The sequence below is a fragment of the Pagrus pagrus genome (genome assembly GCF_965226575.1).
Source record: "Pagrus pagrus genome assembly, chromosome: 8".
NCBI lineage: Eukaryota > Metazoa > Chordata > Actinopteri > Spariformes > Sparidae > Pagrus > Pagrus pagrus.
The window spans coordinates 20,605,376-20,633,248 of NC_140192.1; the positions used below are offsets into that span (position 1 = coordinate 20,605,376).

Sequence of the window (27,873 nt, forward strand, 5' to 3'; positions counted from 1 at the left end):
ATTAACTAAAATGATCAACAGAATGTGAGGGAGTTTTAATGTTAGGACATCTTTGTATTGTAGTGAGAAATGTATTTTTCTGGTGATTCATTTTCTAAGTCTGATCTAAATTATTTTCTCTCCTGTGACTTGCGATCTGGTGGAAAAAAAAAAATACTTATAATCTTTAATAATCTTTCACTTATGTCACTTATGGTTCAAATATTTCCATTTTTCCAAGTATTTTTCAGTAACATGTCTCAGAGAAAATGTCGACCACTCCATAATTTAAATTTCTTGAACTATTTCTAACCATTCAGAGATTGCTGGAGACTCTTTACTTAGCCATGTACTGGTTATTGCTTTTTTACTACCTGCTAATAGTATTGGTAGTTAATATCTGTTCTGCTTTCGACACAGTTGGTACATTTCCCAAATATAAAAACTCTTATACGTCAAAATGAAAGTGAGTCTGTGTGGATAGGTCTCAGTCAGGCTTGCACATCTGGACACTGCAATTTTACTCCATTCTTCTTTGCAAAACTGCTCAAGCTCTGTCAGGTTGTGTGGGGATCAGGTGTGTAGTAAAGGCTCTTATTTTCTCGTTTCTCACACTCTCCTTACCTACCTCACTTCCTTTCCAATTTCTGTGTAGTTTTTACAGTCATTGTCTTGCTGGATGATAACTTCTCCCAAGTCGTAGTTCTCTTGCAGACTGAATCTGATATTCCTCCAGGATTTCCATATATTTTGCAGCATTCATTTTACCCTTTACCTTGACAAGCCTTCCAGGGCCTGCTGCTGAGAAGCATCCCCACAGCATGATGCTGCCACCACCATGCTTCACTGTGAGGATGGTGTGTTTTTGGTGATGTGCAGTGTCTGCCAAAGATGGTGTCTAGTCTGATGGCCAAAAAGCTCCATTGAATAAGAAATGTATACAGAATGACCAGGGGTTAAAATGCAGCATTGGGGCTGCATATAGACCTTGTGATTGGTGGACGGCCACTCTACCTCCTGAGCCACCACCGCAGAGTATATACTGTACATTTCTGAAACATTTATCAAGGTGTGCAGCTGCAACCATGGAGGGATTACTGAACAAGCCAGTTTCACGGCCAGTCTTCAAGCAGGTCAGCATGACAAAATTCTGATTTACCTGCAAAATGAAAGGACAAACGGAACGGCCGCAAAGGAAATGAGAAAACCCACAGCTGACACATTGTTGTAGTCATCATGTCTCCAATTAAATGTCTGTATTATGTCAATTTTATTCAGTGTGTCACAAAATGTCTCAAGGGGCTTTGCAATCCGTACAACATCTATGGCTGCAGCAGCTTTTAGGTAATCACTCTGAACAAACAAAATAATTTCAACAGGACTGGAGTGGAAGAAGCTAGGATGTAACCCTACTTATGAAACTGGACTGTTCGGTCCTTTTGAGATGTGTAGGTTGAAGGGCTGGGCCCATTGTGACCCACTGGTATTCAATTTGAATATGCTATGCACATGTGAAGATGGTCTTACATGATGCACTATCAGTATAATTCCTCCCATCTTTAGTGTAATCAGTGCCTCCTAATAACTTATTTCTTGATCCCTGTACATGCAGCTCCATCATTGGAAACATAAAACTGTGCAAAATGGAGAACTTTAACAATATGTGCTAATTAGATAAGTATCTCAGCAATTTCTATAACCGATTATTATTCTTTATTTGGCAGCTGCCAGTCTCATTATATCATCTAATTAAGGCTCATTTTAGACCACTGCATTGTGATAATTGCTAGGAAAGGTACGTTAAGCAGACTGCTTTTAATCTCTTTAATTCAAAGGGGAAAATGGAAATGCATTGCAGGCACTGTTGCTTAGGAATGACTCTTGGTCTGTTTGCTTTTGGTTGATTATACAACTGGACATTAACAAAACATTTCAAGGAAAATGACAGATTCTCACAACTATATCATCAAGCTGTAGAGGTTGTATCTGAAACAAACAAGAAACATAAATAATACAAGTCTGTGGTTTAATTAACTTCCCCCTCCAGATAAGCAATTAAGAGATTTGTAAAATGCTTTTAATCAAACATAAATGCACGTAATTCTCAAACATGTACAATATAACATGACATTGTAATCTTTATGCAACATATTTGACTCATATGCTTCCCATTTTGCACTCCATGATGATACTTTAAAGTTTTGCATTTTACTCATAACACCCAGCTCTAGACAAATCTTTACCCTCTTTAAAAAATACAATGTGTTTTGTAATAATAATGCAGTGTGCTGCAGATCAGACTCTTTAGTGTACTGCTGACAGGAAACTAATTTAAAATTAACATGAGAAGAATTGTTTAATACTGTATGAGCTTGTTTAGCTGGTCTTGTTCTGCTGTGGAACTGACGGCAGCAACAATGTGGAGCGATGTGGGGTGGCAAGAAAAAAATGATGGCAGGGAATGGAAAAAGCAATACAAGTCCAGCTGTTTTGTGGCAGTCCTTTTATTAATGATGTTGATGACAGCAGCTCTGTAGCGGAAAATGAACAGACGTGTATCTAAAGGAAAAGCAGACAATCTGCTGCTGTTTTTCTACAAATACAGGATGCGTCTTTTAAAGAGCAAAAAGTAAAGCTTTGTTTTACATTACAGGAAAGCTCATATGAAGCTCATCTATTTAAGTAATCAGAGGGGTAAAAACATTTTATTTGTGCACAACTGCATAAACATTTGTTCCATAAACGATTGATTTTATTGACTGTACAACTGGATGATGTACAATTGGTTTTATCAAAACATATTTCCGGCAAATCAACAGATTTGCATTTCCTTCTGTTTCAGTGAACATCTGAAATCTTTCTCTGAAACTAGACTGGTACAGACACTTGCAGAACTAATGGATGTCAGAGATTGTAATTTTTTGCTTCCTTTTGTACAACGTATCATCCAAACAAAATACTGAAGAACGTTGAACTTCAGTAAATCTTGCCATTTCATTGTGTCAGCTTAAGCCTGTGCAAGTCAGAACGCACAGTTTAATAGCAATCAACATCTTGTGTGGCCCGCCCTCTTCCAGGTCACCACGGTGGAGAGGAGGTCGTGTGGCTCGGGCACCACTTGGCGATGCCTCGACCTGCTCAGTCGTCTCCTGGATCCACACACTTTCAGATATTCTGTCAATGCAGTTTCTAAACGGTGATTTTGTTGTTCTGTTGTGAACATGTGACATATCTGTCTGTCCTGGGAGAAGGATCCCTCCTCTGTGGCTCTTCCTGAGGTTTCTTCCATCTTTTTTATTTGAAAGTCGAATCGAGGGTCTAAGTACAGAGGATGTCGTTCACTGTACAGTTTGTAAAGCCCACTGGTAGGTGAGGGTTTTTGACCTGTGGTAGCACTAATTGTCATTCTGTATGAATAAGCTCTGGTTCCAATTATGTCTCAGTCGAGCTAGTCTTTTCTTTCTGATGCTATACTCAGTCAAGAGATATTTTCATAGTAATATATAATATGAAATTCAGAGTAAAAGGAAAAAGTAAGTTCACAACTGCATGAAAAGTATTTAAACTCAAACATTGTGTTTGATCAATCTTAAAAATAATGTGAAACCATAGATTTGGTTAGAAAGCCATTTTATTTTGGTTTAATTGGGCACTTAGCCTGACAAAGAAAAGCATAGAACAAATTATTCTTTATACAGTTATATGTGTTTCATTTATTTGCTCAGGTTATTCTCATGTTGTTGTTTTTTTTTGCATACAGGAATACTTCCCCGACTCAACAATTTCCTTCTAGTTTGCTTAATTTTCTTTTATATCTTGCTTTTGATTTGATTTTTACTGTGAGGCACTTTGTGAAGTCTGATCTGGAAAAACAGTAATACATAAACAACTGTAGATGCTCAGAAAGACAACGCAGGCATCAATATAAAAATGAACCGTCAGCAGGAGGAAACCTGCTGTTTTGAAGGTGCAAAAAACGAAAAGGGAGAGTGAAATGAGCCCCACAGCTTGTAACAGTCATATTTCACAGAACGTTCAACTCTAACAGGCTGGCCACACTGGAAGCGTGAGCAGCACCTGTATGGGATGTTATGTCTTGCTTTTCATTTCGTGTTTACAAGTTAGAATGGCCAGGCTGACAAGTGAGGCTGCAGCAGCCAATTTGTGCGGTTCTCGGCAAAAATTGACCTGAAAACAACTTGTAGACCTGCAGATTTCTGCATCATATGTCAGAGCCATGAACAGATTACACACAACAGGTGAAGGGCAGATTTTTCCTCTGCACTCTTTTCGTCTCTCTTTCCCGCTCTCTTTATGGGGGCAAAAGAAAATCACGTCATCATATTTATTGATAATTAGCAAAGGCAAACTCCATGTAAACAGATAGGGCAGGCAGGAGCTGTGCTGCTGCAGCAACACTGCCTGTGTGGACACGCATGCGCAAGTGAGCCCCAGCAGCTCAGCAACGCAGCTGCCACGCACTACACAAGCATCCAGTGTGGCCAGCCTTTAACTGTGATTTCTGAAGTTAATTAACCACTGTCCTCCACAATGTGAGCTCATACCATAAATATGAACACCTATTCTAAACATACATTCACAAATGTACATGTGAACCCCCCCCCCCCCCACACACACACACACAAAATCTAATATTTCAGTACTAAAGATCTAAACACAGGGTGTATTTATTTTCATAGTAACTCTGGTTTCACCTTTCCGTCACCGGTCTGATTCAGTGCTGCCCTTCGCTCTTGATCCTACAGGCCACAGCTGTAATAAGTGCTGCTCCCTTCCCGCTTCCATCCTCTGACTTTTGGAAAGTCACCTGACACTGCGGGGCCAAATCCTGCAACGTCTCTTGCATGATATTGGAGAAACTTGAGGAAGAAGGAAGGAGGGAAGAGAATAAAAAGGTTCAGTGTTGAGAATCTCATCCTGATGCACACTTAGTTATTTTCGATATGTAGAAATAGACAGACTTGTTCAATACTGAAAAAATAAGTCAAATATTGGTGTTAGGACATAATCGCTCCTTACTGAGGGTGCGTCTTGTAAAGGGTGCCATCCACTCCCACGGTGATGGAAAACTGATTGAGGTTGCGATTCTGTCGCATCCTGTCGACCACAGCGGCTAAACCAGCACCACAGAGCTGAGCTGCACGGCGGGCGACCACACTACAGACCTCCTTCACCAGTACACTGTCGTCACATGTGGAGCTGGTGAGGCCCAGGTGCCTCAGGATTGAGCGGATCTGTCGCATGGCCAGACGGTCACTTTGGGATCAGAGATTCAGACGGGTTACACACATGTAAGAGATGTGCTGCTCTCAGCACTAGCCAACATGTGATGGACTGTTAAACCTATAAAATCAGTTTTGAGTTTACGGGAGGTTGAATACCATTATGCTGTTATGTAGACAAACACATTGTTAAAATGTATTTCAAAGCTGCTTTTACATGTTTAGCCATTAGTTCAGTGATTTAATCAGTTAATGTGTTAATGTGAAGAACCATTGCATATTAACAGCACTGTTTCTTCCCTGAAGGGACTCCTGACAGACTGCTTCACTGCAGCCTTATTGTACATGTCTTTCACCACTACAGCTCAGAGAAACATGAAGCTTTTTTGTAATAAATAAACAGCAATCCTGAAGAAGACATCAAAGGTACTGTTAAAATTGATTGTATATAGAGGGAACGCTGTTGGCTACTATTACACTCAATAAGATAACTGAAGGGTAATCAACTTCAAGGTTGTATCAGCATGTACAACTGCTGGCAGCTAATAAAGAGGTTCACCCGTGAGTTAATGGATCGGAAAAAAAAAATGCAGTCTGGTTTTAACTGTAAGTAGGATTATTTTTATTGAGTGGTAGAACTAAATCAAAATGTCAGACACATTTTGGGTTTTAAGTTAGCTTTCGCAAAGAATCTGCTTAATATAGTAGAGATCAACCACCACCAACACACTCCCAGCAGCTGCTGGTTTCAAGAGGATATTATGGTAACTTGTTTCGTTCACTTAGATCCTCCCACAGTTTCTGAGTGCGACATCACTGTGGTGAATACAAATCCCAGGTCTGTAACAATTTGTCAGACGTAATGTAGGTGCTAACTACAAACAAAACTCATTACGTCATAATAATCATATGTCTTGAAAACTTGTATGCTGATGTATGTAACTCTATGATCCTACCCTCTCACTGAAGTTACATAGTGCAGAAACAAGTGAGGGGGCAGTTCGCAAAAGCAGTTCTCGCTCATTCAAAGCAGATAAATACGGAATCCATCATACATTTTATTTCCTCCTTTTTCCCGTGATAACGAGTTAATTTCATTTGTTTTCTCAAGATCTGGAGTTATTATCTCGAAATAACAACTGCCGGTTTCCCCGAGATAACGGGATCATTTTCTCAAGTTAACAAAACTTTGTTTTCCCGAGATAATGATATAATTAATTTGAGATCTTGAGAAAACAAAACGATAGTGTAGTATATTACATCATTGCAGGAAACATCATTCAGTGTAGCAATGTCAGAGGAGCAGGAGCATATCGATCACCGCGTCACATATCTTTTCAATCAAGGCCTGACACAGACTGAAATAGCATTATGCCTTGCTATTACAGATAATATACACATTAGTGTGCGTAATCTAAAAAGATTGCTAGCAAGGCTTCAGCTATATCGGCGGCGCAATCTAAGTGAGCCTGATGTCGTCAATAACTACATAGCTGACCAACTATGAGGTCCCGGGCGTCTCCATAATCTCAGGCCTACCATATCACAGTCATTATCTCGAGATCTCGAATTAATTACATCGTTATCGCGGGAAAACAACGTTTCGTTATCTCGAGATCTCGAGAAAATTATCCCGTTATCTCGGGAAAACGGCAGTCGTTATTTCGAGATAATAACTCGAGATCTCGAGAAAACAAATGAAATTAACTCGTTATCACGGGAAAATCACGTCATCATATTTATTGATAATTAACAAAGGTGAACTCCATGTAGACACATAGGGCAGGCAGGAGCGGCGCTGCAGCAGCAGCACAGCTGCCACGTAGCCTATGTGAACACAAACACGCGAGTGAGCTACAGCAGCTAAGCAATGCAGCCGCCACGTAGTACACAGGCATCCAGTGTGTCCAGCCTGTTAGACTAGAACAATGTCAAACACTAACCTTTCAATCTGTGACAGGAACTTTGTCGCAAAGATGCCCCAGGTCTTCAGTCGCTCGGACAGTTTGCCTCTGAACAGCAGGCCCTTAGATGTAAAATCAATCAGAACATTCCTCACGATCTCCCCCAGGTACATGCCACTGATCATCTTCTCATACCTCAGAGAAAAAGACACACAAACAGAAAACTTAAACATGCATAAATAAATAAATGACATTGCAACAACCAGATGCTGCACAATGTTTTTTTTTCACAGAAATGACGTGAAGGACACTGGATGCTCTCTGTCTTTAGACCCTCTCTCTGAGGCAGTCGGTCCTCTGTGCCCTCTTGTCCAACTGTTTAGACTGTATTTGTGAGTACATGGTACATTTGATTTGGCATTTGGCACTTCTGGTTGTTTTTTATTGACACCAAATAGTGGAAATAATGTGTCATAAATCGTCATCCAGTACCTCTGTTTCCCAGGGTTGTTAGAGGAATCATCGACAATGTGGTCAAACTGGGTGCAGAAGTCATCGAGTTCACCATTGTCACCAAATGCTCCCCACTCCATGTTGATAGACATACGACCGTTATTACCCTCCACCAGTTCAATGTTCTTCATTTCCTCCATGTAGCAGGCATTGGTCCCTGTGCCTGAATTAAACATAGGTGGAAAGTGCATTCAAGGAAGGAGATCCTCAAGTTTTTCATTCAAACACACCTATTCACTCATTCAATGTTTGCTCACAGTATACTAATTTAAATGTTAAAAATAGAACAAAGAGACTGGTTTCCAGAGAGGAAGGTGGGGGGTAGACAGACTCACCTACGATGAGTCCCAATTCACATTTGGGGTCCTCATAGCCGCAGGTCATCATGGTTCCCACTGTGTCATTAACCACTGCTACAAAGTTCAAGTCAAATTCCTGGAAGCAGTGAAAACCAATTAATTTCCAGCTGACTGAGTTTTTACATCTCCCATTAGTTTTGTTGCGTCCGTCAGAGCAGGACAACTTACACCATTGTTATTCTTATTACTACATTGGCTTTGATGCCCTCAGGTTATTCCCAGCACACCTATGCCAAACTTCATTATGAGACGAGGTCTAATCAACTAAAGTATGGAAAAAAACTTATATGGGTAGGGCAGAACAATTATGACTTAGTGCCATATCCAAATTGCAAGAACTGCAAGTTTTCTATAAAAAAGGTCAAATGTGTCACAAAACAGTGTTTTAATGAAATTGTGTAGTGATGCAGAAATGCTCTGGCCTACAAAGCTTGTTCTCCAGATGTAATAAAACATGTTTGTTTGGCAGAGACTGGGAGAAATGCCACATCATCATGATTTTACTAGTTTTTCCATGACAATGAAAATTGTGATGTAAAATGTAATCATCCATAATAATCATGAATAATATCACAATATCTGTCAAAACAATCGCAATATCACTTTTTCACCATATCGTGCAGCCCTATATATTGGTGAAGCTTTATTAAAGTATTTAAATTTAAAACAATATCAGCTTTGCTGTTTTAGGAACCTAATATGTTACAATATATCTTACAAACCTGGGCTGAAGCTGAAACCTTCTACAAACATTTAGAATGAGAACTATGTACATGATCTACACGCCTTAGGATATCCTGAAACCTCCTTAGACACTCCACGTTAATCTCCTTCATATGTGGGATTCTCAGTGCAGTATAACCCCTTAAGGCTGGTTGCTTTTAGTGGCAAAGGTTCATCCTTTAACTCAAATTAAGGACTGATTAACTTTAGCCCTGACTGATTCTTAAAACCAACTGAGGTTTCTAGATTAAAAGCCTAAGCAAGAGTTTCAGGTGTACCCATTAATAAAACAGTTCTTGTAAGGGACAGTGAATGAAGTTACATCACATGCAATAGAAAGCAGACCTGCTGAGCTCTATACAAGACAACAAAGACTATATGACCATATGTGTTGTTTGCAAGCCACTTTGGCCCCTTACGGACAGGGATGTAGTACCGTGCGCACCTAAGACTTGCTCACGTGTACGTACACACGCATGCGATAGGTGCATGCACGTAGACAGTTACATTATTTCTAATAATTAACAATCTTGATTAAAAAAATATATCTATATATTCCCATGGTAAGACATCATTTTGAGGTATAAAGTGTAATTTACGAGGTAAAAAGTCATGAATATGTGATAGAAAGGTCGTAATTATGACATTTGTATCTCAATTTTCGACTATCTAGTAATTAAAATGTTTCTATCTCAGAATTTCTTGAAACTCAAATTTCTACTTTATAATTTTGACTTTCTATCTCATAATAATGACTTTTAGAATCTCACAATTTCTACCTTTTATCTCATAGTTATGACTTACTATGGAAATAAAGCTTTGCTTTCATCGTATCTTTTTCTTTAACTGGCGGAAATGGGCTTTCATATTTATCATTGTGAACCTTGTGCAAAGCCTGGGGCACTTTTGGATTAGGTGATAACAACAAGGTAGGCAGAGCCTACAAAGCTGCTGCTGTGCACTATAACTTCTGTCATAATGGTTGTCCCACTGTGAATATATATATGGCTTTATTCGATAGGACAGCTTGAGAGATGACAGGAAATGGGATGAGAGAGAGGAGGGATGACATGCAGCAGGGGGCCGCATGTCAGACCAGAACCCTGGGCCACTGCGGCGAGGACACAGCCTCTGTACATGGGATGCACGCTTTACCAACTGAGCTACTGTGGTGCCCCCCACTGTGAATATTTTTGCCAGGAAAAACAAAGCAGAAACTCCATATTGACTTAGTGCGCAAAGCCTGGACATGTCACGTTTTACATTGAAATAGGTTAATAGTTGGTTGGCTCAGGTCCTAAACGCTGTTGCTGCTCCTGTTCCTGTGCTGTAACTCTAAGTTACTTGTTTTGAGGGTGTAGGTCGGGTGAAATGCAGCCCCCCGCAGACAGAGTGGATGGCAGGACGATACATTGCATGCCCAGCTTGTTACATACACGTCACATAATGTAACAAATTCCACATGCAGCTGTACAGCTTTGCTGATGAGAAGCTGCAAACCTTTGTTCAAAACATGCCATAAAACTAAGTAGTTTTAGAAATTCATCATTTTAAAATTCTAACATTCAACATTTTATTTTCCTCACTTATTTCCTCATTCCGGTGCGCTCCGACAGCTCCACACCTATGCTTGCGAGTCAACATTCACAGGCCATATTCCCAATAAAAATTCTGACAACGTCTTTGTGATGTGTGTACTGACCTGTCTGCGGCGGACAGCATCTTTGAGCAACATAATAACATCCTGTCCTTCACAACCGCTGGCTTTAAAACCCTTTGTCCACTTCAGAAGAATGCCCTGCACAAATGACAAGTCAGTGTGTGTTACAATAAAAAGAATAAGAGAATAAAAGCATTTCACTATAAAGAAGATATGTGAAGGTCACTGCAATGGCTCAAAGCCCTTTCAGTACCCAAAACACACACTATGTCAAACAGTACCTGATCCAGTCTGCTTTGATGACAGGGGAAGGAGAATGTAAATCCCAGAGGTAAGGAAGCTCCTTTCATGCCCATGTACTCCAGAAAGGCAGCAATGCAGTCCACAATGTGGTCGAAAAGCTGACACAAAACGCAAGACAATGCACAGAAACATAAGGAGTTCACAAACGATGTACCATCTCTATCAGGTATGTTGCTCTCAGTTTTGCAAAAATACACAGTATTCTGAGGTTTTACATGTTGCATGTAGAGCGAAAAGCAAGTTTCTGCACAGTTAGTAACTACTGATTGCGTTTGTCTCTCTCTCTCTTATGTTGCTCTGGTGTGTGTTGTGTGGAGCAAAGTATGTTAAGTTAAATATTTGGGATAGTACATAACGTTCTCTAGAACAAGATAACTACTATACATATCTCCCGTATCTACAACACTAAGAATCATTTTCTAATACACTGAAGTTACATATCTTTATATGGGATATGCATGAGAAATTGCACATAACATAATCAAACTGGTGTTCATTGTAATGAACTGTGTTCCAATGTTGTTCATTACTTAATATTAAAAATGTAATAAATACAACGACAACTGTTTCAGATGCTTGTCATGTGATGACCAGAATCACCCCATTGAGCGATGGGGCATTTTCTGTATCCTTAACTTGGGATAGATTTAATAAGAGGAACAAAGGTGGTTTCAGAGGTAAGCTCCTTGCTCCTATTCCCTCCCCATATACGCATATGAACTAAAACATTTGATAACGCTGCTTTCAGCCATTATGCTCCTAGCCGTTGGAACAGCCTGCCAGAGGATCTGAGAGGAGCTGGAAATATTGAGACTAAAAACACCTCTATTCAGTCTGGCTCTTATGTATTGTCTAATCATTCCAATTTTATGGTTTTAATTGTTAACGCTTATTTTATATGTTTTTTAACAAAACCCTTTATTCTTTTTTTTAATCTATATTTTACATAGATTTTTATTTATATTTCACTATTATTACTATATTATAGATTATTAACATTTTTTGTCATGAATTTTTACATGCAATATTTTATCTTTTGTTCATTTAACCAATAATTTTACTGCAATTATTGTGCATTAGTCTGTAATCCGTTTAAGTTTTCTTAATATACAACATATTTCTTTCAATCACTTGTAAAGCACTTTGAATTGCAATTGCATTTTGATTTGTTTGAAAGGTGCTCTTTAAATGAATGGTACATGCACTTGTTTCTATTTTTTTTATTTTTCTCATTTCTATAGCGCTTTTCCAGTCTATTGACTGTTCAAAGCGCTTTACAACACTTAACCACTTGATCACATTTACCCATTCACATACACATTCATACACTGATGACAGGCTGCCATGCAAGGTCCCAACCTGTTCATCAGGAGCAATTTGGGGTTCAGCATCCAGCTCAAGGATACCTGTTACGGTATCCTGAGGTCCTGAAGAGTTGCAACCTTTCCAATAATGGTTTTATTCTTTAAAATTGTTTTTTGGTTTATATGACATGTATGATTTGAAGGTATTATTTAGTTTACATAATGTGATGTACTATTTGGTACATATGATGTTTATCACCTAGAATATATACTGTATAATGCTCTGTCTTTGTTATATTCCCTCTGTCCTTGTTTTCTGTTCTTGTCCTGTCTTAGGTGTAGTTTGCCGTGATAATTTGATGTATGACACACTTTGTTGGCTATGTATATGTACTGTATGTGTATATGTATGTATGTTTTTCCCCTTTGAAAAAAAACTATAAAAAGTAAATGATAAAAAAAAAAGTAAACTAAAATAGTATTTAATATAGTACTACTACTACTACTAATACTTTTTAATTAATGCATGTTATCATTCGTAAAGACATAGATGAGTTAAAACTTTAAACCCCCTTGTGATGTTTTACCTCTTCCCCTGTGCCCTGCATGGTCTCCTGTGGGATACTGTAGATCTTCTGGTGCATTTTCACTTTGTGTCTCTGTCCACTTTGCACTTGCACCAGCAACACCCGAAAGCTGGAGCCCCCAAGGTCCAAAGCCAAGAAGTCGCCATGCTCTGATGAGGACGATAAAGACAAGGATCCTCAACACATACATAAAAGCATTATAGAAAAGAGAAAACTTGACTCAACACCAAGTCATGTGGAAAGTTGATTTTTTCTTTTAATGCAACCTGTTCCATCTGGTGTGGATCTGACATAGGCGGGAAGCATCTTGACGCTCGCCTGCTCATGGGTTTGCTTTGACAAGCCTCGGACCATCTCCTCACTCATTCGCCTCTTCACCTCCAGCAGCTGTTCACGGCTCAGGCGCATGGTGTCGAGGATGCGCTGACGCTCAGCATTTTGAGCGGCAAGACGGTAGGCCACTGCCGTTACCATGGCTGCACCCTTCCCACTGCCACACTGCGACTGCAAAAAACGTACATCACAGTCCGGCACAAGTCGCCGCACCATCTTATGAAGCCTCCTGGAAAACCTTGGAAAAGGGAGACACATTTATTGAATCTATGTTACTTTGTTATCAATTCTGTTGACCATTTTCTCACATAGACAAGCTCATTAAAATTTCAATGTGCAAAACTGCTGTTTCATGTCATGTAAACACAGTGTAAACAGTGTAAACAGTGTAAACACTGTGTGACAATCTTCCGTCTGGCTGTCCTCTCTTTCCAACATTTACTTTCAATAAGAATAACATGCTATAATAAAAATAAAATATATTAGTATACTAAATTATTTTGGTGAAAAATTAGACATAATAAGGGTGTGGATGTTTTGTAACAAGTCAAAAGGATTTTTTGACGATCCATTTTTACTATAATCTTTCTGGCTTCATCTAGTGAAACAGCCGTTTGCCTGATTTTCTTCACTTCATACCGAAGCCGAAGAGAAAGAAAGTGTGGAGATTGCATTCATGGGTTTCCTTTGTGTGTTCTGCTTTCTTCCCTCAAGCCAAAGACTTGCAGGAACACTCAGCTATACAGAATAAATAGTGACTGTGTAAACGTACAGCATTGTGAATTCGCACAATTACTGCTATTTGCTTGTCTTCTATTCAGCGCTGCTCAGCTGGTATACTTTCAATCCTGTCTCTTCACTATAATGTCTTAAATTAGGCTCTATTGATCAACTGTATGTGTGCATTTGTGAGATACACAGAGATCGATGTGATGAGGTTCAGGAACACTTACTCTGGATGATTCTTGTAAACAGAGCCGTCCACGCCAATAGTGGTACGAAGCTTCTCAGCTGCCTTGTTATCCCGAATCTGCCGCAGCACTGCCACCAGAGTGGCAGCGCACAAGTGTGCAGCCCGTGTCGATATTATCTGACACACTCTCTGAGTGGCTATGCAGTCCTCAACAGATGGATCCAGACTCAGGCCCCGGAGCACCTTTTCAGCACTCGCCACACCTTCCTCATCGCTACAGAAAAAGCACAATACAAATCACTTTTAGTATAACTCTGGTGAGTGAATGGGTAAATGAGAAGCACACTGTAAAGCCCTCTGGATAAAATAGATTTTGTAAATGCAGCCATTTACCATTTGACATCTGCTTCTGCTACATCACTAAGGATGCAGATGTGTTTGGGGAATTTAGGGGATTTGTGGAGAAGCTCTGATCTCCATATACTTCTGCTCATTTAAAATATCTGAGTATTCATGGTGCAAGACCAATGCATAAACCACACTACAATTTCCACAACCAATTATTTGAAAAACCCTGTGACACAATACAAATCTGATTTGCTTTAATCCACTTTTCTCATTTGTCTTGAAAAAGCAAACAAGTGCTGTTGTACATGGCAGCATGAAGTGCAATATTTCACTGGCCTACAAACAAGATAATATAACATTTGACTTGTACTTTCAGCCCTTGGTTCTTGCGCTATGTTTAATCAGCGAATACTGGTGTGACTAACACATTCTGATAGTGTCTGTAGAGTCATCTCATTCATCCAGCTGAAACAATGTCAGGTCAAAGTTAAACTACCCATTGGGAATTTTTATTAGCTTGAAGATGTTTCACTGTTCTGCAGTTCTTGACGCTATTGGTCTGCTGCTTACAGTACCACTGAAACATCAGTGCATCAGAGTTTCTCAAACACGCATGCACAAACACAGACACTTACTTCTCATTATCGATGCCATAGATGTAGCTGGTTTTAAAGCTTCCAGTGGTGAGGAGCTCTGCTGTCATCTTGCCCTGGAACAGCAGCTGCTCTCTGGTCATTCTCACCAGGATGAGACGCACCAGCTCCCCCATGTACATGCCACTGATCATCTTCTCAAAACTACACGGCAACACAAAAAAAAAAAAAAAAGGAGGAAGAAAATATAACCACATCCATTTTGACAAGAAAGTGTTCAGGTAAATAGTTTCATTTATTCATATTAATACCTTAAACAGTCATACCAAAATAATCTATCCGCACATAAAACACATATGCAGCATAATGAAAGCCTAGCAGATGCTGAACTTTTGACACATAAACTCTGGAAACTCTGTGAAGAGGATAAGTACAAGAAAGCCCTTTCACTCCTGAGACCAAGATCTGAGAATACTTGAAATTGGGTAAAAACATCATCCATCAACCATTTCAATTCTCCTTACATCTACAGTATCAAATGATGCGTCAAAACTCACAAGTGATATTTACCACTGTGGTAGGCCAACAACTATTGGAAAATATCGGAAGTCACAGAATTTGACAGGCAGTAATAAGACAACTCGAGGAAGTTATTTCCCAGCCAAATCTTTGCTGACAATCAGCATTGTCTGATATCCCATCAACATGGCTTGACACTGAAGAGCTGCACAGAGGAGAGAGAGTGGAGGAAGACATGCAGCAAAAGGCCACAGGTCGGACTCGAACCAGGGCCACGGCCAACGACTCAGCCTCGGTGCAAGCACTATGAGATTTTTGATAAATAATCATCAGTAATGTGGATATAATGACTAAGAGGGTAAAGGCAAGTATTCAAACAAGAAGAACAACATTCACAATTGTAATTTCACAAAATTACATCACATTACATCACTATACTTCGGAGCAGCTGCGGCGCAGGAGGTAGAGCAGGCCATCCACTAATGAGACGACTCACTCCTGATAACCGTCAGTGTGTGAGAGTGCGACACTCTCTGGGCTAGACATAGAAATATCATTGAGGAGGCTTTGAATAGAAAGCCCTATGTTGCTCCTGATGAGGTTGGCACCCTGCATGGCACCCTCTGCCATCAGTGTATGGTGTGTGTATAATCTGGTGCTGTAAAGTGCTTGGAAATGACAAATCTGTTACTGCTCTGCAGGCTATTCAATTTACTGTAAACCAAATATACCGCTTCAATGGACACAAAAACAGCTCCCAATAATACTGATATAATGGGGTTTTGATTTCTCAAGATAACATATTAGCCATAATAGAGGTTATGACCTCTGAGTTGCTGGAAGGCTTTTAATGTGAAACATCAGTGCACATAGTGTGGAGATGCATCGTCAGCAGCTTAACAATACAATTAGCCAATTAGAACCACAGCTCTCTGTCACAAACAGAAATCAAACACTCACAGCTGCTTGCCAGGATTCAGAGAGCCTGCATCTATTTCCCGGTCAATGTCAGTGCGAAGGTCCTCCAGGCCACCATCGTCTCCAAAAGCTCCCCATTCTGTATTGACACACATCCGACCCTCATCAACGTCTAGCAGCTCAATGTTCCTCATCTGCTCCATGTAGCAGGCATTGGTTCCCGTTCCTTAAGGAAAGAGATGTTAGCATAAGAAAGAGAAAAGAAAAAAACTTGATTAAGTTTAGCATATGTGATGAAGACATACTTATGTGTAATATTGATATGGGTATTTGGTCAAAAATATTGTGATACTTGATTTTGTTACCATGTTCTAGATTGTATTAAATGCTTTTGAGGAGAATTCAAAATATTGAGATATCGCGTCCCACGGTATAGCCTATGAAATATATTATTATTATTATTATAATATATTATTTTAAGGCCATATTGCCCAGCCCTACTGACATTTTTTTAAATGGTCAAAGCCACTTTATTGAAATCCAGGTTGCATTTCTTGTGCGTACCTGAATGTGATCTCCTGAGAGAGATATCAGGCAGGTTTGTGAGCACCAGCTGGCACACAAATAATATGAATAAATGTGTACCTTTTGATCCACTTTAAAGATATACATAAAGCTGTTTTGGATAGCAACATTTACAAGTCTGTGCCAATTCAGAACAACAGGTACAAGTGTCCCCCAGGATCGGAGTTGACAGTGACAAGAGCTGCATGCTTTTTTCCTTAAATACAGCTTATTGTGTAGTGTTACACTTGATTCCAGCATCAATATCAAAATGCTGAGCAAACACTGAGGGACCTTCACTGATCAGTAAACTGGACTCACCCACAATGAGGCCAATTTCACAGAGATGATCATCATAGCCGCAGGTCATCATGGTTCCCACTGTGTCATTGATCACAGCCAAAATATCAACGTCAAAGTCCTGCAATGACAAATTAATTTCATGCTATACATTAAGATGTTAGACATTTATTATCTCAGGGCTCTCCACATCACACACACATAATATGTCAAAGCCAAGAATCTCACATCCAAAAACCCATCTATATTGTTGAGGATACAATGCCATCTGAATTCTTTGGCAACATTTGAATGTGATCTGGGCGACATGTGACATTCTTTTAGAAACGTGCACACGCATGCAGGTCGCAGCATAGGTCGCCACATTGAAGGATCGCCTACTCAACTGACGTCCTCTGCCTTAGCTGAAGTACACACTCATTCACACAACAACGCACCTTATATTAATCTGCAAAAACAAGAAGAAGAAGCGACAGGCCGAATGGATTCTTGTGGAACCACAAGAAAAACGCTGTCTGATTTTCATTTGGACCAGAGTCAGCTTGTTACAAGTTGTCACCCGAGACACAATTGGAGACAGCGGTGTTTCCCAATATATAGGCTCTTCTTAAGCCACCCACCCCGGTAGATAAAATGCGAATTCCAGCTTTATTTTTGTCAATCCAGACTCACAGTTGTCACTTCATAAAGGCACACAGACCACCAGACTTTCAAAGTTGGTCAACGTTGTCAGATTTCGATTGTGTTGATTGATTCACGTCAACTCATGCATCAAGTAACAGGCAAGTTATCGGTATCCGTTGAAAGATTAAATAAAAAAAGATTTCTAGGTGTTTGTGAGATTTTGATGTGTTTGGAAATGTATGAAAATGGTACATAATGTACCATGAAACTATAATTTGTATACTTACCCCTCGTTTTTTGATTGATTTTCTCAGAAGGTTGACCACATCCTCTCCCTCTACTCCGTTGGCCCTGAAGCCTTTGGTCCAAGACAGTAAAACACTCTGCAAATATGAAAAGAAAGACATATGATGTCATAATAATGGATCAAAAACTATGCAGAGTAGTGACACAGAACTTACCAATGAACAATCTAATGTTTGAGTCAGGTACGGTCTACGGATCTTAAAAAACATTGTGTAGCAAGAATGGCTCAAATGGCACTGCAGCATTAACGTGTAAAAAAAAAATACATTTAGGGAATTTAGCAGACACTTTTGTCCAAAGCAACTTACAGTAATTCATACATACACTGATGGCGGTGGCTTCCATTCAAGGTGCCGACCAGCACATCCCTGTTTGGGGTTCAGTATCTTGCCTGAGGACACGTCGATATGCAGACCATCGAACGACCATCAATACGAAAATATTTTTTATTACTATGTACACCCAAAAAACATGTAGTTTATAAAAGCAAATATAACATATACTAAATAATACTAATAAAATACTTTATGTTGTTGTATCACATGAATATCTACTGGGAAATACAGCCATGTCACCTTGTTTGATAAATAGAGAAATGAGGAACAAAACTCCTGCACACTCAGAGAAAAGATCCAAGTTTCATTGCAGGCAAAATGTTTTGTTCATTGCTGATTCCAGCCACTTCTGTGCACCCACAGTTTATGTTTAAACCTTGTAGTAGTGCAGGCTGCTATTTTTTCATAAACAGAGAAATGGTAAAAGAACACGGGCATACATGTTATACCAGAGCCATAATGCATTCCACTTCAAGTCAAGCATCATGTAAAATAGCAGCCAGTTTCCATCAGGGCCATGAAACGTGCATGAAAAATCGCATCAATATAGTTCAATACAGATAGAAATTAGATTGCACAATTTTCTCTCTCGCCTCAAATGGAAAGCATTTGTTGATTTTTTTTAAATGGCATTTGGCCTACACTTTGGGATCAGAGGCTTTGGAGCATTCTTAATAATCTGATTGCAGGGATCTATAAAGGTCGATCTGAAAAGCCGGCACACAACAATAGGACAATTTCTCTACTCGCCACTAAAACAGCTTCACCGGTTTGGCAGTTACCAGTTTTTTGAAAAAGACTATACATTTCTAATTTGCACGGTGTAGATAGAAGATAGAGAGAGGGAACCGTTTCACTCACTGAGCTGTCAGTAACGGAGACATTGCAACAACAGCAAGAAACCAAAAGAAATTATCAGCCAAAATGCAATTCATACGCTCTGATCAACAGATGCTGTCTTTTGTGAAAGATGAAGGATTCAGACGACTAATGTCCTACTTGAATCCATGCTATGCTATGCCTTGGTTATGACCTTTCACTGTTTTATGCCAGTCATGTTATCCTAAACAGTGTATACACATACAGATCTGTATGTGTATACATTCCACTTGAGTTGTGAATTAACAACTTAACAGGACTTAAAGAAAAGGATGTTACCCAGTTAAGTTAGTTGAAGGTGAAAGACCGATTTAATATATTGTATAAGATAAAATATAAACAGGAAATCTCAATGTAGTCAAATAAAACACCAACTGAGCTCAAGGTTCAAAATCTTATTATCAGATCCAACTTAACCTTCATAAAACACTTCATCCCAAATCATCCCTACAGTCATACTGTAATGTTACTGTGACATGCTGTATATTTAGCTACGGACATGCTCAGGGTAAAAAAATAATTAACCACCACTTGCCAAATGAGAGTAAAAATCTATATTGGTGAATAAAATAAATTTGGTTCGCACCATTGGTTGGTTGTTGAATTAGGTGTACTTCACCACAAACTTTCAGCTCTACAACACATAAGATGATAGATGATGTTTTGTTTTGCATCAATTCTGCACACTGCTGGCTGCACACAATGCATGACCTTCAATAACAGAATTGCAATTCTTTGAATAGCCCTCGCTGTCCTCCGTCAGTACAGAAAAGCTTACTGTATCTAGCTACCCACAGAGGAGAATTTACCGCTAGTTACAAAGACAGGCTGCAAGTATGTGGCAGCACATTGCTCGTTAAATCAATGTTATACGACATCCTCTGTCCTTAGGCCCTCGATTCCAGTGAGGAAAAACTTGCCATATTGAGAAAAAAATATATTTTAACAGGGGAGAAAAAGGTGGAAGAAACCTCAGGAAGAGCCACAGAGGAGGGACCCTTCCCCCAGGACAGCCAGACATACAACAGATGTCGCCAGTACAGAACGGAACAACAAAATTACAAAAATGAGCACAGTGGAAGTATTGTTACAGAGAAGTGATGCTTCACAGATGAAGAGGTTAAGGAGAGATTTGCTCTATTACCAGTCCTGAAAACTCTGCAAGACACAGTCACAGAAGTTCTGTGTAGATCAAAATCAAGACCGAGTATGAAGATGTGTGTGGTTCGACCCATGAGTACTGAGTACTCTTGTTATATGGTAGTAATTACTACTGAGTAGTCATGGTTCGTAATGTCAACATGTTGACGGGCATGGCGGCCGGAGTGATCCCATCAAAAGATGGTCTCTAGGTATTACAGCAACGCCTCAACAATATGCTGCAGCGTTTGCCACAGGTACTCAAACAGCCATTGTGATTGGACAAGGCTAAAGCAAGGCCGCACTGAAGCTCACACACTCACAAACTTCACCAGTATTTTCATAGACATGAGGTTATCCAGATAATGAGGACCAAGTCTCATTTAAAGAAAAAGAACCTTAATAAAACAACATAATCACTCACCTCATCCAACTTAGTCTGTTGACAGGGAAAAGAGAAGGTGAAACCCAGAGGAAGCTTTTTATCCTTCATGCCCAACTTTTCCAGGAAATTAGCCAGACAATCGGCTATGTGGTCAAATAACTGCAGGAGAGAGAAAAGGTCAGTTTTAAAAATTGAGTGCACTGACACCACAGGTGACAGGCTACAGCAATTCAGTGTTTTGTTCTGTGCAGTATATGTTAGCTGTGTGTGTTGCTCAATGTCTCTTACCTCGGTCCCACTGCCTCTCATAAGGTGTTCAGGAATGTCGTAAATTTGATTTTCCATCTCCACCTTTTGTTCGCCATCAGCCATAACTTTGACCAGGAGCACTCTGAAATTGGATCCGCCTAGGTCAAGGGCCAGAAATTCACCTTGCTCTTTGAAAAAGAAAATTAAAAACATTATAATCACACATAATCTCACACACACATTTTCTACTTCTATCCTTGTGAGGACCCACGTTAACATTATGCAATCCCAAGCCCTTAGCCTAACATTAACCATCTGTCGAAAAGTCAGGACCACCCAAAATGTCCTCACTTTCCAAAAATGTCCTTAATAACACTCAAAGATAGCAGTACAAGTACACACAGACACAAACACAAACACACAAATGCTAACTAGAGTTCACTCAAAAACATAAATAAATTACAATTACAATGATGTTCAACAATAAGGGTTATTCGAAAAAACTAGAAGAAGCATGAAAAGGAACTCAAACAGTGACTTAATTATCAAAAACAGTTGATGATGCGTTGATGAAAAGTTTACATACACTTAAGAAAGAAAAGAAGAACATGTATATCATGGCAGTCTTCAGATCCAATTATTTCAACAGCTCTCAATTTTCTGTGATAGAATTAATGGAAAAAAAAAAAAAATCATGATATTTGCTTCAAATCTGAATTTATTATGGTTCTTCTGAAAATGGTCATCGGACATTTAACCAAATATTAGAATTACTGAATGTATATTTTTGCGTCTGCAGTTTGGGTCACATTTTCAGAACACCTGCCATGATATACATGTTCTTTACAAGTGTATGTGAACTTTTGACCACGACTGTACATGTGTACTCTTGTTCACATAATGACATTCTATCATATTGTGGTTTCGTGGTGCTGTGTATGAAACTGCAGTTGCACACTTTTACATACGGGCTTCCTGTATGAAAAGGGATATTACCTGTTCCATCAGGAGTGGAGAGCACAAACGTGGGCAGCATCTTGACGGCAGCTGTTGGGTTTGTGTCTCTGCACAGGCCTTTGTCCATTTCTCGTCTAAATCTTATTGACACATCCATCAAAGTCTCATCTGACAGCTGGAGAGCCTGCAGGTATTTGTCTGCCTAAACCATTTCAAATACAGCAGCAAGTCAATAAACAGTTTGTGTATTGTCATTCAATTCAACAAAACAACAATACGGTCAAACAGCTCTGTAAAGATATAACCTGCATGACAACATGTATGCAGTGGCAGAGACAGAGAGCACTTAAGTCCCAGAGGCCCCTGAGGGGAAAATAATTTATTGCTCTCCGTTTACTTTGTATTGTGTGATGGTGCATCTTGTCACTTCTGTCTACTAGCAGACAACAGAGGGTGAGTCCACTACCAACATGGTACAGAACCCTGAACTCAGGTTTAAAAGCTACAGAACCAAAAGTATGAGCCTTTATGAAGAAAAGTGGTACCATGCAATAAGCATCATCAGGAGGAAAGTGAAAACTGGGGGCTCCTGATCTGGAAACTTGGTATGCCTGACGTTAAGTGTCCATGTGTGTATGAGTAAGATGGCTCGTACAATATCAAATGCTTTTGTGATGGTATTGGTTGTGCAGTTATTTGTTGACCTCACCATGTTATTGGTACTTGCCTAGCTTGATTGTAGCTTCATAAAATCTCTGTGGTGTAACTTGCTAAGTAATTATTTTTTTTCTGTGTATTTGCAATTGCTGGAGCTATTTACTACAAAGTTGGCAGTGAAAGACCTTAATTAGAATTGATTGTTATCAAGTACATATACTGTCATTTCGTATTGTTTATATTTAACATACTGTTAGCAATTTCTGATATGAATTGTTATAAGCATAAATGGCTGGTCGAAGCCAAAAAGCCACAGTTGTGCCTGAATCATCACAGAACCCAAGAGAGTAAGTGCACAACCGCTTCAGTGCATTTTGTTGCTGTTTTAGCCCTTTGTTGCATATTGTGGCAACAACCGTTATCCCTTCTAGGGGGTGTGGTTTTCAGAGTATGATGCGTTGCGCTCTGTTTTTATAGTCCTACCAAATGGATGCAAAATAACCTTATTCGTTTGCTCAAAAGCAGTTCTTCTTGTATTGCTGGCCGACACGCTCCGTCAGTGTGGATATTATTTATTTAAACTGCTGCTCTTAGTGCTGCTCTGTTGTTCATTTGCTCAAGCAAGTGTCAGGAAATCAGTGCATCCTCATACAATAGAGATCAGTGGCAAAGGTAAAGGCAAACAGACTTCTACCCCTCTTTCATTCCTGCTCTAACTTTAAGAAATTACAGCCACACAGTTTTCTGATTCCCTCTTATTTCACACAAAGGTTTTAAAGATGGATTTCAAACAAAGTTTCAACTTCTGTAACTTCCAAAAAAGTATCAGCCCTCCTACTAGGTCACCTTGATCCCACGGTCTGACCATGTATCTAGGAAACAAAGAACTTGTATACTAAAGAACGAAAGGTCCTGGGTCACAAGCACAAACTGTCTGTACTATACTGTACCTAACTACAATCTGAAATTGGATACAGTGAGGGTAGCAGAGCGTAACCAGAAAGCTTGACAAAATTAGGTGAGAAGGCTTTTCTGGATGAGACCATGACAACAAGATTTTCCCACCTGATGATATGACATTCAAAAGAGGCTCCGATTACTGCTGACTGGTTTTGTCTTACACAGCAAACTCACATGTAATATTTATGTGTTTAATTATGTCCATATTTTACTTTCACACTATCCACATAGGCTGTGTGGTTGCAATTTCCGTGACAGCCAACACTTCCACGGAATGAAATGTCCAATATAAAAAGGTTTTGCTTGCTCACAGTAAGTAAGAAGAAGTTCTGTGTCTATATGACCTCCCATGTGCCCTCTCTTAGAGCTGCAATGAACGCACTTGTAAAGTACTGCAAACGGACTTATGAATGGCGTTTATGTTCTGAGGTCAGGTGTGTGAGGGTCACACAGATATTGAAAGTATTGTAGTACTAGTGTAGTATTCAGTATTTAAAAGATGTAGCTTTTATATTGCAGATAGTTGTGGTCTGATTTATAAAGAAAATAGAAGGCTGTTTAGATCTTTAGATCTTATGGCTTGTAGTAAATCGTGAAAAAGTACAGATTTGTCAGAAGGTGAATCATCATTGAGTTAGAATCGTGAGGCCAGCTAAGACGCACATCTCTGATGCTCTCTATCACCATTGCTTCAGCATCCTATCTTTATGCTCCCTAGCATAAGGCATACCTAAATTGAAACCTTTTTTTTTTGATTACCTTCACTGATAAGTGGTAACGTTTAAGTGATCTCCATTCATGATCATTCAAGATTTTTTTCCAACCACATTTCTTCCAGCAAAGAAATAATCCCTCCAATCTACTGCAATTGTAGCATGGTACAGAAGGCAACAGTGGGAGCACACAGCAGGGGACAAGTGGAAAATTAGCTCCATTCAACCATTTTTCAAAAAGAATAAATTGGAAAAGGCAGAAGTATCAATGGGCATTTGTACTACCATGCACTGCAAATAAGGCCTGCAACTAATTATTATTTTGACTGTCGGTTCATCTGTTGATTATTCTCTCAGTTAATCAATTACTTATCAAAGTAAATTGAAAAATGTCAATCAGTGTTTCCCAAAGCCCAAGATGACATGCTCTAACATCTTGTTTTGACCACAGCCTAAAGATGCTCGATATGTGCAGATATACTTTTTTTTTTTTAAAGAACATAATGCAGAAAAAAACTGACCTGGGTCATTTATAATCATTAAATTCCCAGTGAAGATCTTCAGTGCACTTCGACAATAAAGTTTATTGTTGAACTGTAAAATATCCTGTCCAGGTTACATATGAATTTTGTCACAAGCAAATATATATATATTATAAGTTTCATATGTATGTTTTAGTGTGTCACTCCATGAATCTCCCACTGACTCCAATAGAGAGCCGAGGTCTCACCCCTTCTGCATCCCTCATGGGACCTTATTTCAGGAAAAAAATGTGTATGGTAGTGAATGTACAGAGACAAATATTTTTTGGATCCCGTTTGAATTGTGCCATGAAGTACATCTATGATGTTTGTCAATTTAAAGGTACATTTTCAACTTGATTAAGTTAGTTTGTCATTAAACTAATGAAACACAGGACAGTGAAAATACAAAATAATAAAGACTACACAGCCAACGGTCGCATTAGTGACGTTGTCTCATGGAATGATGACCCAAACCCGTAATTTAAACATTGTAGAGCTGCTCCTGTATATTAGCAGCTCACAAAAATGATGAACTACCCTTTCACATGACTGCAGTTGTCAATATGACCAGATTTATTCTGATTTTCATCTTTTTAGTACCTTTTCTGTGTCGAGTTGGCGGCCATGTTGGTGTTGGTGATGTGTGTTGAGCGAGACGATGTAGTTGACCGAGCGGTTTAACACAAAACTAGATGATATTTTACTTAAACTATGAACTGCGACTTTCTTGACTTGGAAAATGATCTTTTAATTGACAAACATCATGTGTGAATTATGGCACAATTCAGCCGGGATCGATACATTTATTTGTCTCTCTTCATTCACTACCATACAAAGCTTTTCTGAAATAAGGTCCCATGTGATCCACCGGAAGGGCCGTGACTTCGGCTCTCTATACAGCTGTCACGCCACAAAGCAAGATGATCCTTCCTTCTCTTTTAGATTCCTTGGTAAGGTAAAAATGACATCAGTACTAAGCCATGAGTGCCAGTGTGCCAGCATGTACAATATCAGCAGCCTGAATCAGGTGTAGCTACACTGAATTCGGTCTGATTCATGTTTACATACAGTAGATATTAAGGGTCGACTGATATGGCTTTTTCAGGACCGATACCTATTATTAGAAAGCAAGGAGACTGAAAATCGATATGTGGGAACATTTTCATTTGCAGTAAAAATGTAAATCTTTGTGTCAAAATGATGAAATAAACATACAATTAGCTCAAGTACTGTTCAAGTGCAATTTTGAGGTACTTCCGCTTCTTTATTCTTCCTCTCCACTACGTTTATTTGTAGCAATCTGACAGAAAAATCACAGATACCAATAACCGGAAAAAGAGTTGTCCGATTCTGATACCAGTATCAGAAAGCCACCGATACTGCCAAAAATGCAGGTAGCGGTGGGGACGTGAATCTATGCACCGAGCCGATACCGTGATTTAGAAACGGGACCCTGCTACTTCCCACTTAGCTCCGTTGGCTCTGCTCAATGTTACACACCAACAATCAATTCTTCTTCGCTGCCCTAAAAGCCAACACAGGAAGTAGCGCTGAGCTGCCCCTGGCAAGTACTGATTTTAGAGCGATGAAGAAGAAGTTGATTTCACTGTCAAAATAGATGATAAAAGAATGTTGGCAATCGTTCTCTGCAAGGTTTTACCTGAGCCAGGCCATACAACAATGATAGCAATCGTATCACATCCATACAGGGTTAGTAGTATCAAGGACGTTATAATTATATAATGCTCAGTGGCGCATGAGGTCCAAATGACTCGACTGTGTACGTATAGCTTCCACATTATGGGACCCACAGAGCATGTGCTCTCGAGACCTCCGCCGACCAAGCCAGCTAACTTCCAGTTCAGCACCCAGTTAACTTGAATGGGGATAAAATAATTCAATCATGCAGCTCTTTTAGACTTTGCAAATTTTATTGGACCTAATAGCTAAAATTATGACTGTCATTTAGCGGGGGTTGCAAAGCTAAATAAACATTTATATCAACCGTTTTACAGACAATTCTTACACAACGTTAGCTTATGGGAAAAAGTCTTTTTGGGCCCCAGTGCATCACGTGACGATGTCATTACACAGTTTGGCCACTACGAAAACTGGCTTCAGAGCCTGGCTCCTGGGGGCCTAAGTATATACAGCTGTATATAGTTGTATATACTGATTTTCTTCTTCTTCTTTTTTTTAAACACGCACTGGTATCGAATCAGTACTTGGTATCAGTCGATACCGAATGCCCAGGTATCGAAATCGGGAAGGAAAACATTTTTTCAAAACATATCCAATCCAATTTAATCTCTAAACCAAAAAAGGCTGAATATCAGCCCCAGTAATCTGTCAGGCTGATACTCAGTCTACCCCTAGTAGTTATATAGCTAGATAGCTACACATGTAGTAGATATACTCTGAATTCATTAAATTACACTTGCAATGAACTACTGTACATATTGTACGAAATGAGCCTCAATTCTGTGATTTCACACAGTGCTGTCCCATTCCTTGTGACATTTAAGGCGCTGCACATCCTGTCTGAGCTCACAGGTGATGTTCATTAAGGTCGTGTCTTAAGAAACACTTACTTGACCCCATTCTTTACTTTCTCACACGCAAATGTCAAATGTTACGACAGACCACACGTCCCTACAACAAAACCCAGACGAGTATTTTACACCAGTAATGTTACTTACTTTATGCGTTTGGCCATCATGGAGTTCAGTGTAGTAATTAGCCAGCAGACCCGAGGCTAACATATTTGGTTTTGTTAAAGTGTGGCGACTTCACGTCCTCTTCGTCCTCCTGCTTCAAAGTTGGTCAGAGTTTATCTCCGAAGTCAGTTTCTTTAATTTAAAAAACATACAAAGGCAATAATATGTTCACCCGCCGTTCGCTCAGTTAATTGTTTAAAAGCCGTGAAGTAAGTAATACCCCAGTGTTGGTTAAAAACGTCGTACGGACAAACTTCCAACTTCCTGGAGTTGGTAGTGCGTCGACGTCATTCTGAATCGATGGCGCTGATTGGCTGCAGAGAAGAGGCGGCGTCATCTCCTTTTCACGGATGTACAGGAGCGT

The 27,873-nt window shown here is 39.5% G+C and overlaps 1 protein-coding gene across 2 annotated transcripts; it reads right to left on the reverse strand.

The window, feature by feature from the left end:
- Positions 1-3,592: 3,592 nt before the first annotated feature.
- hk2 (hexokinase 2) lies at positions 3,593-27,794 on the reverse strand. 2 transcript variants are annotated; one of them, XM_084359383.1, is made up of 19 exons: positions 27,492-27,794; positions 21,978-22,140; positions 21,021-21,169; positions 20,772-20,891; positions 17,975-18,070; positions 17,085-17,184; positions 16,242-16,425; positions 14,805-14,966; positions 13,862-14,095; positions 12,842-13,146; positions 12,576-12,724; positions 10,663-10,782; positions 10,424-10,519; positions 7,975-8,074; positions 7,619-7,802; positions 7,166-7,321; positions 5,020-5,256; positions 4,695-4,859; positions 3,593-3,932 (listed from the first exon to the last, which is right to left on the reverse strand). In XM_084359383.1, exons 1-18 carry the CDS (start codon positions 27,552-27,554, stop codon positions 4,715-4,717), a joined length of 2,763 nt encoding a protein of 920 aa, XP_084215509.1. In that variant the 5' UTR covers positions 27,555-27,794; the 3' UTR covers positions 3,593-3,932; positions 4,695-4,714. The 2 variants fall into 2 exon arrangements, with proteins under 2 accessions (XP_084215509.1, XP_084215508.1); XM_084359382.1 differs by having other exon boundaries at positions 3,593-4,859.
- Between the last annotated feature and the right edge of the window lie 79 nt (positions 27,795-27,873).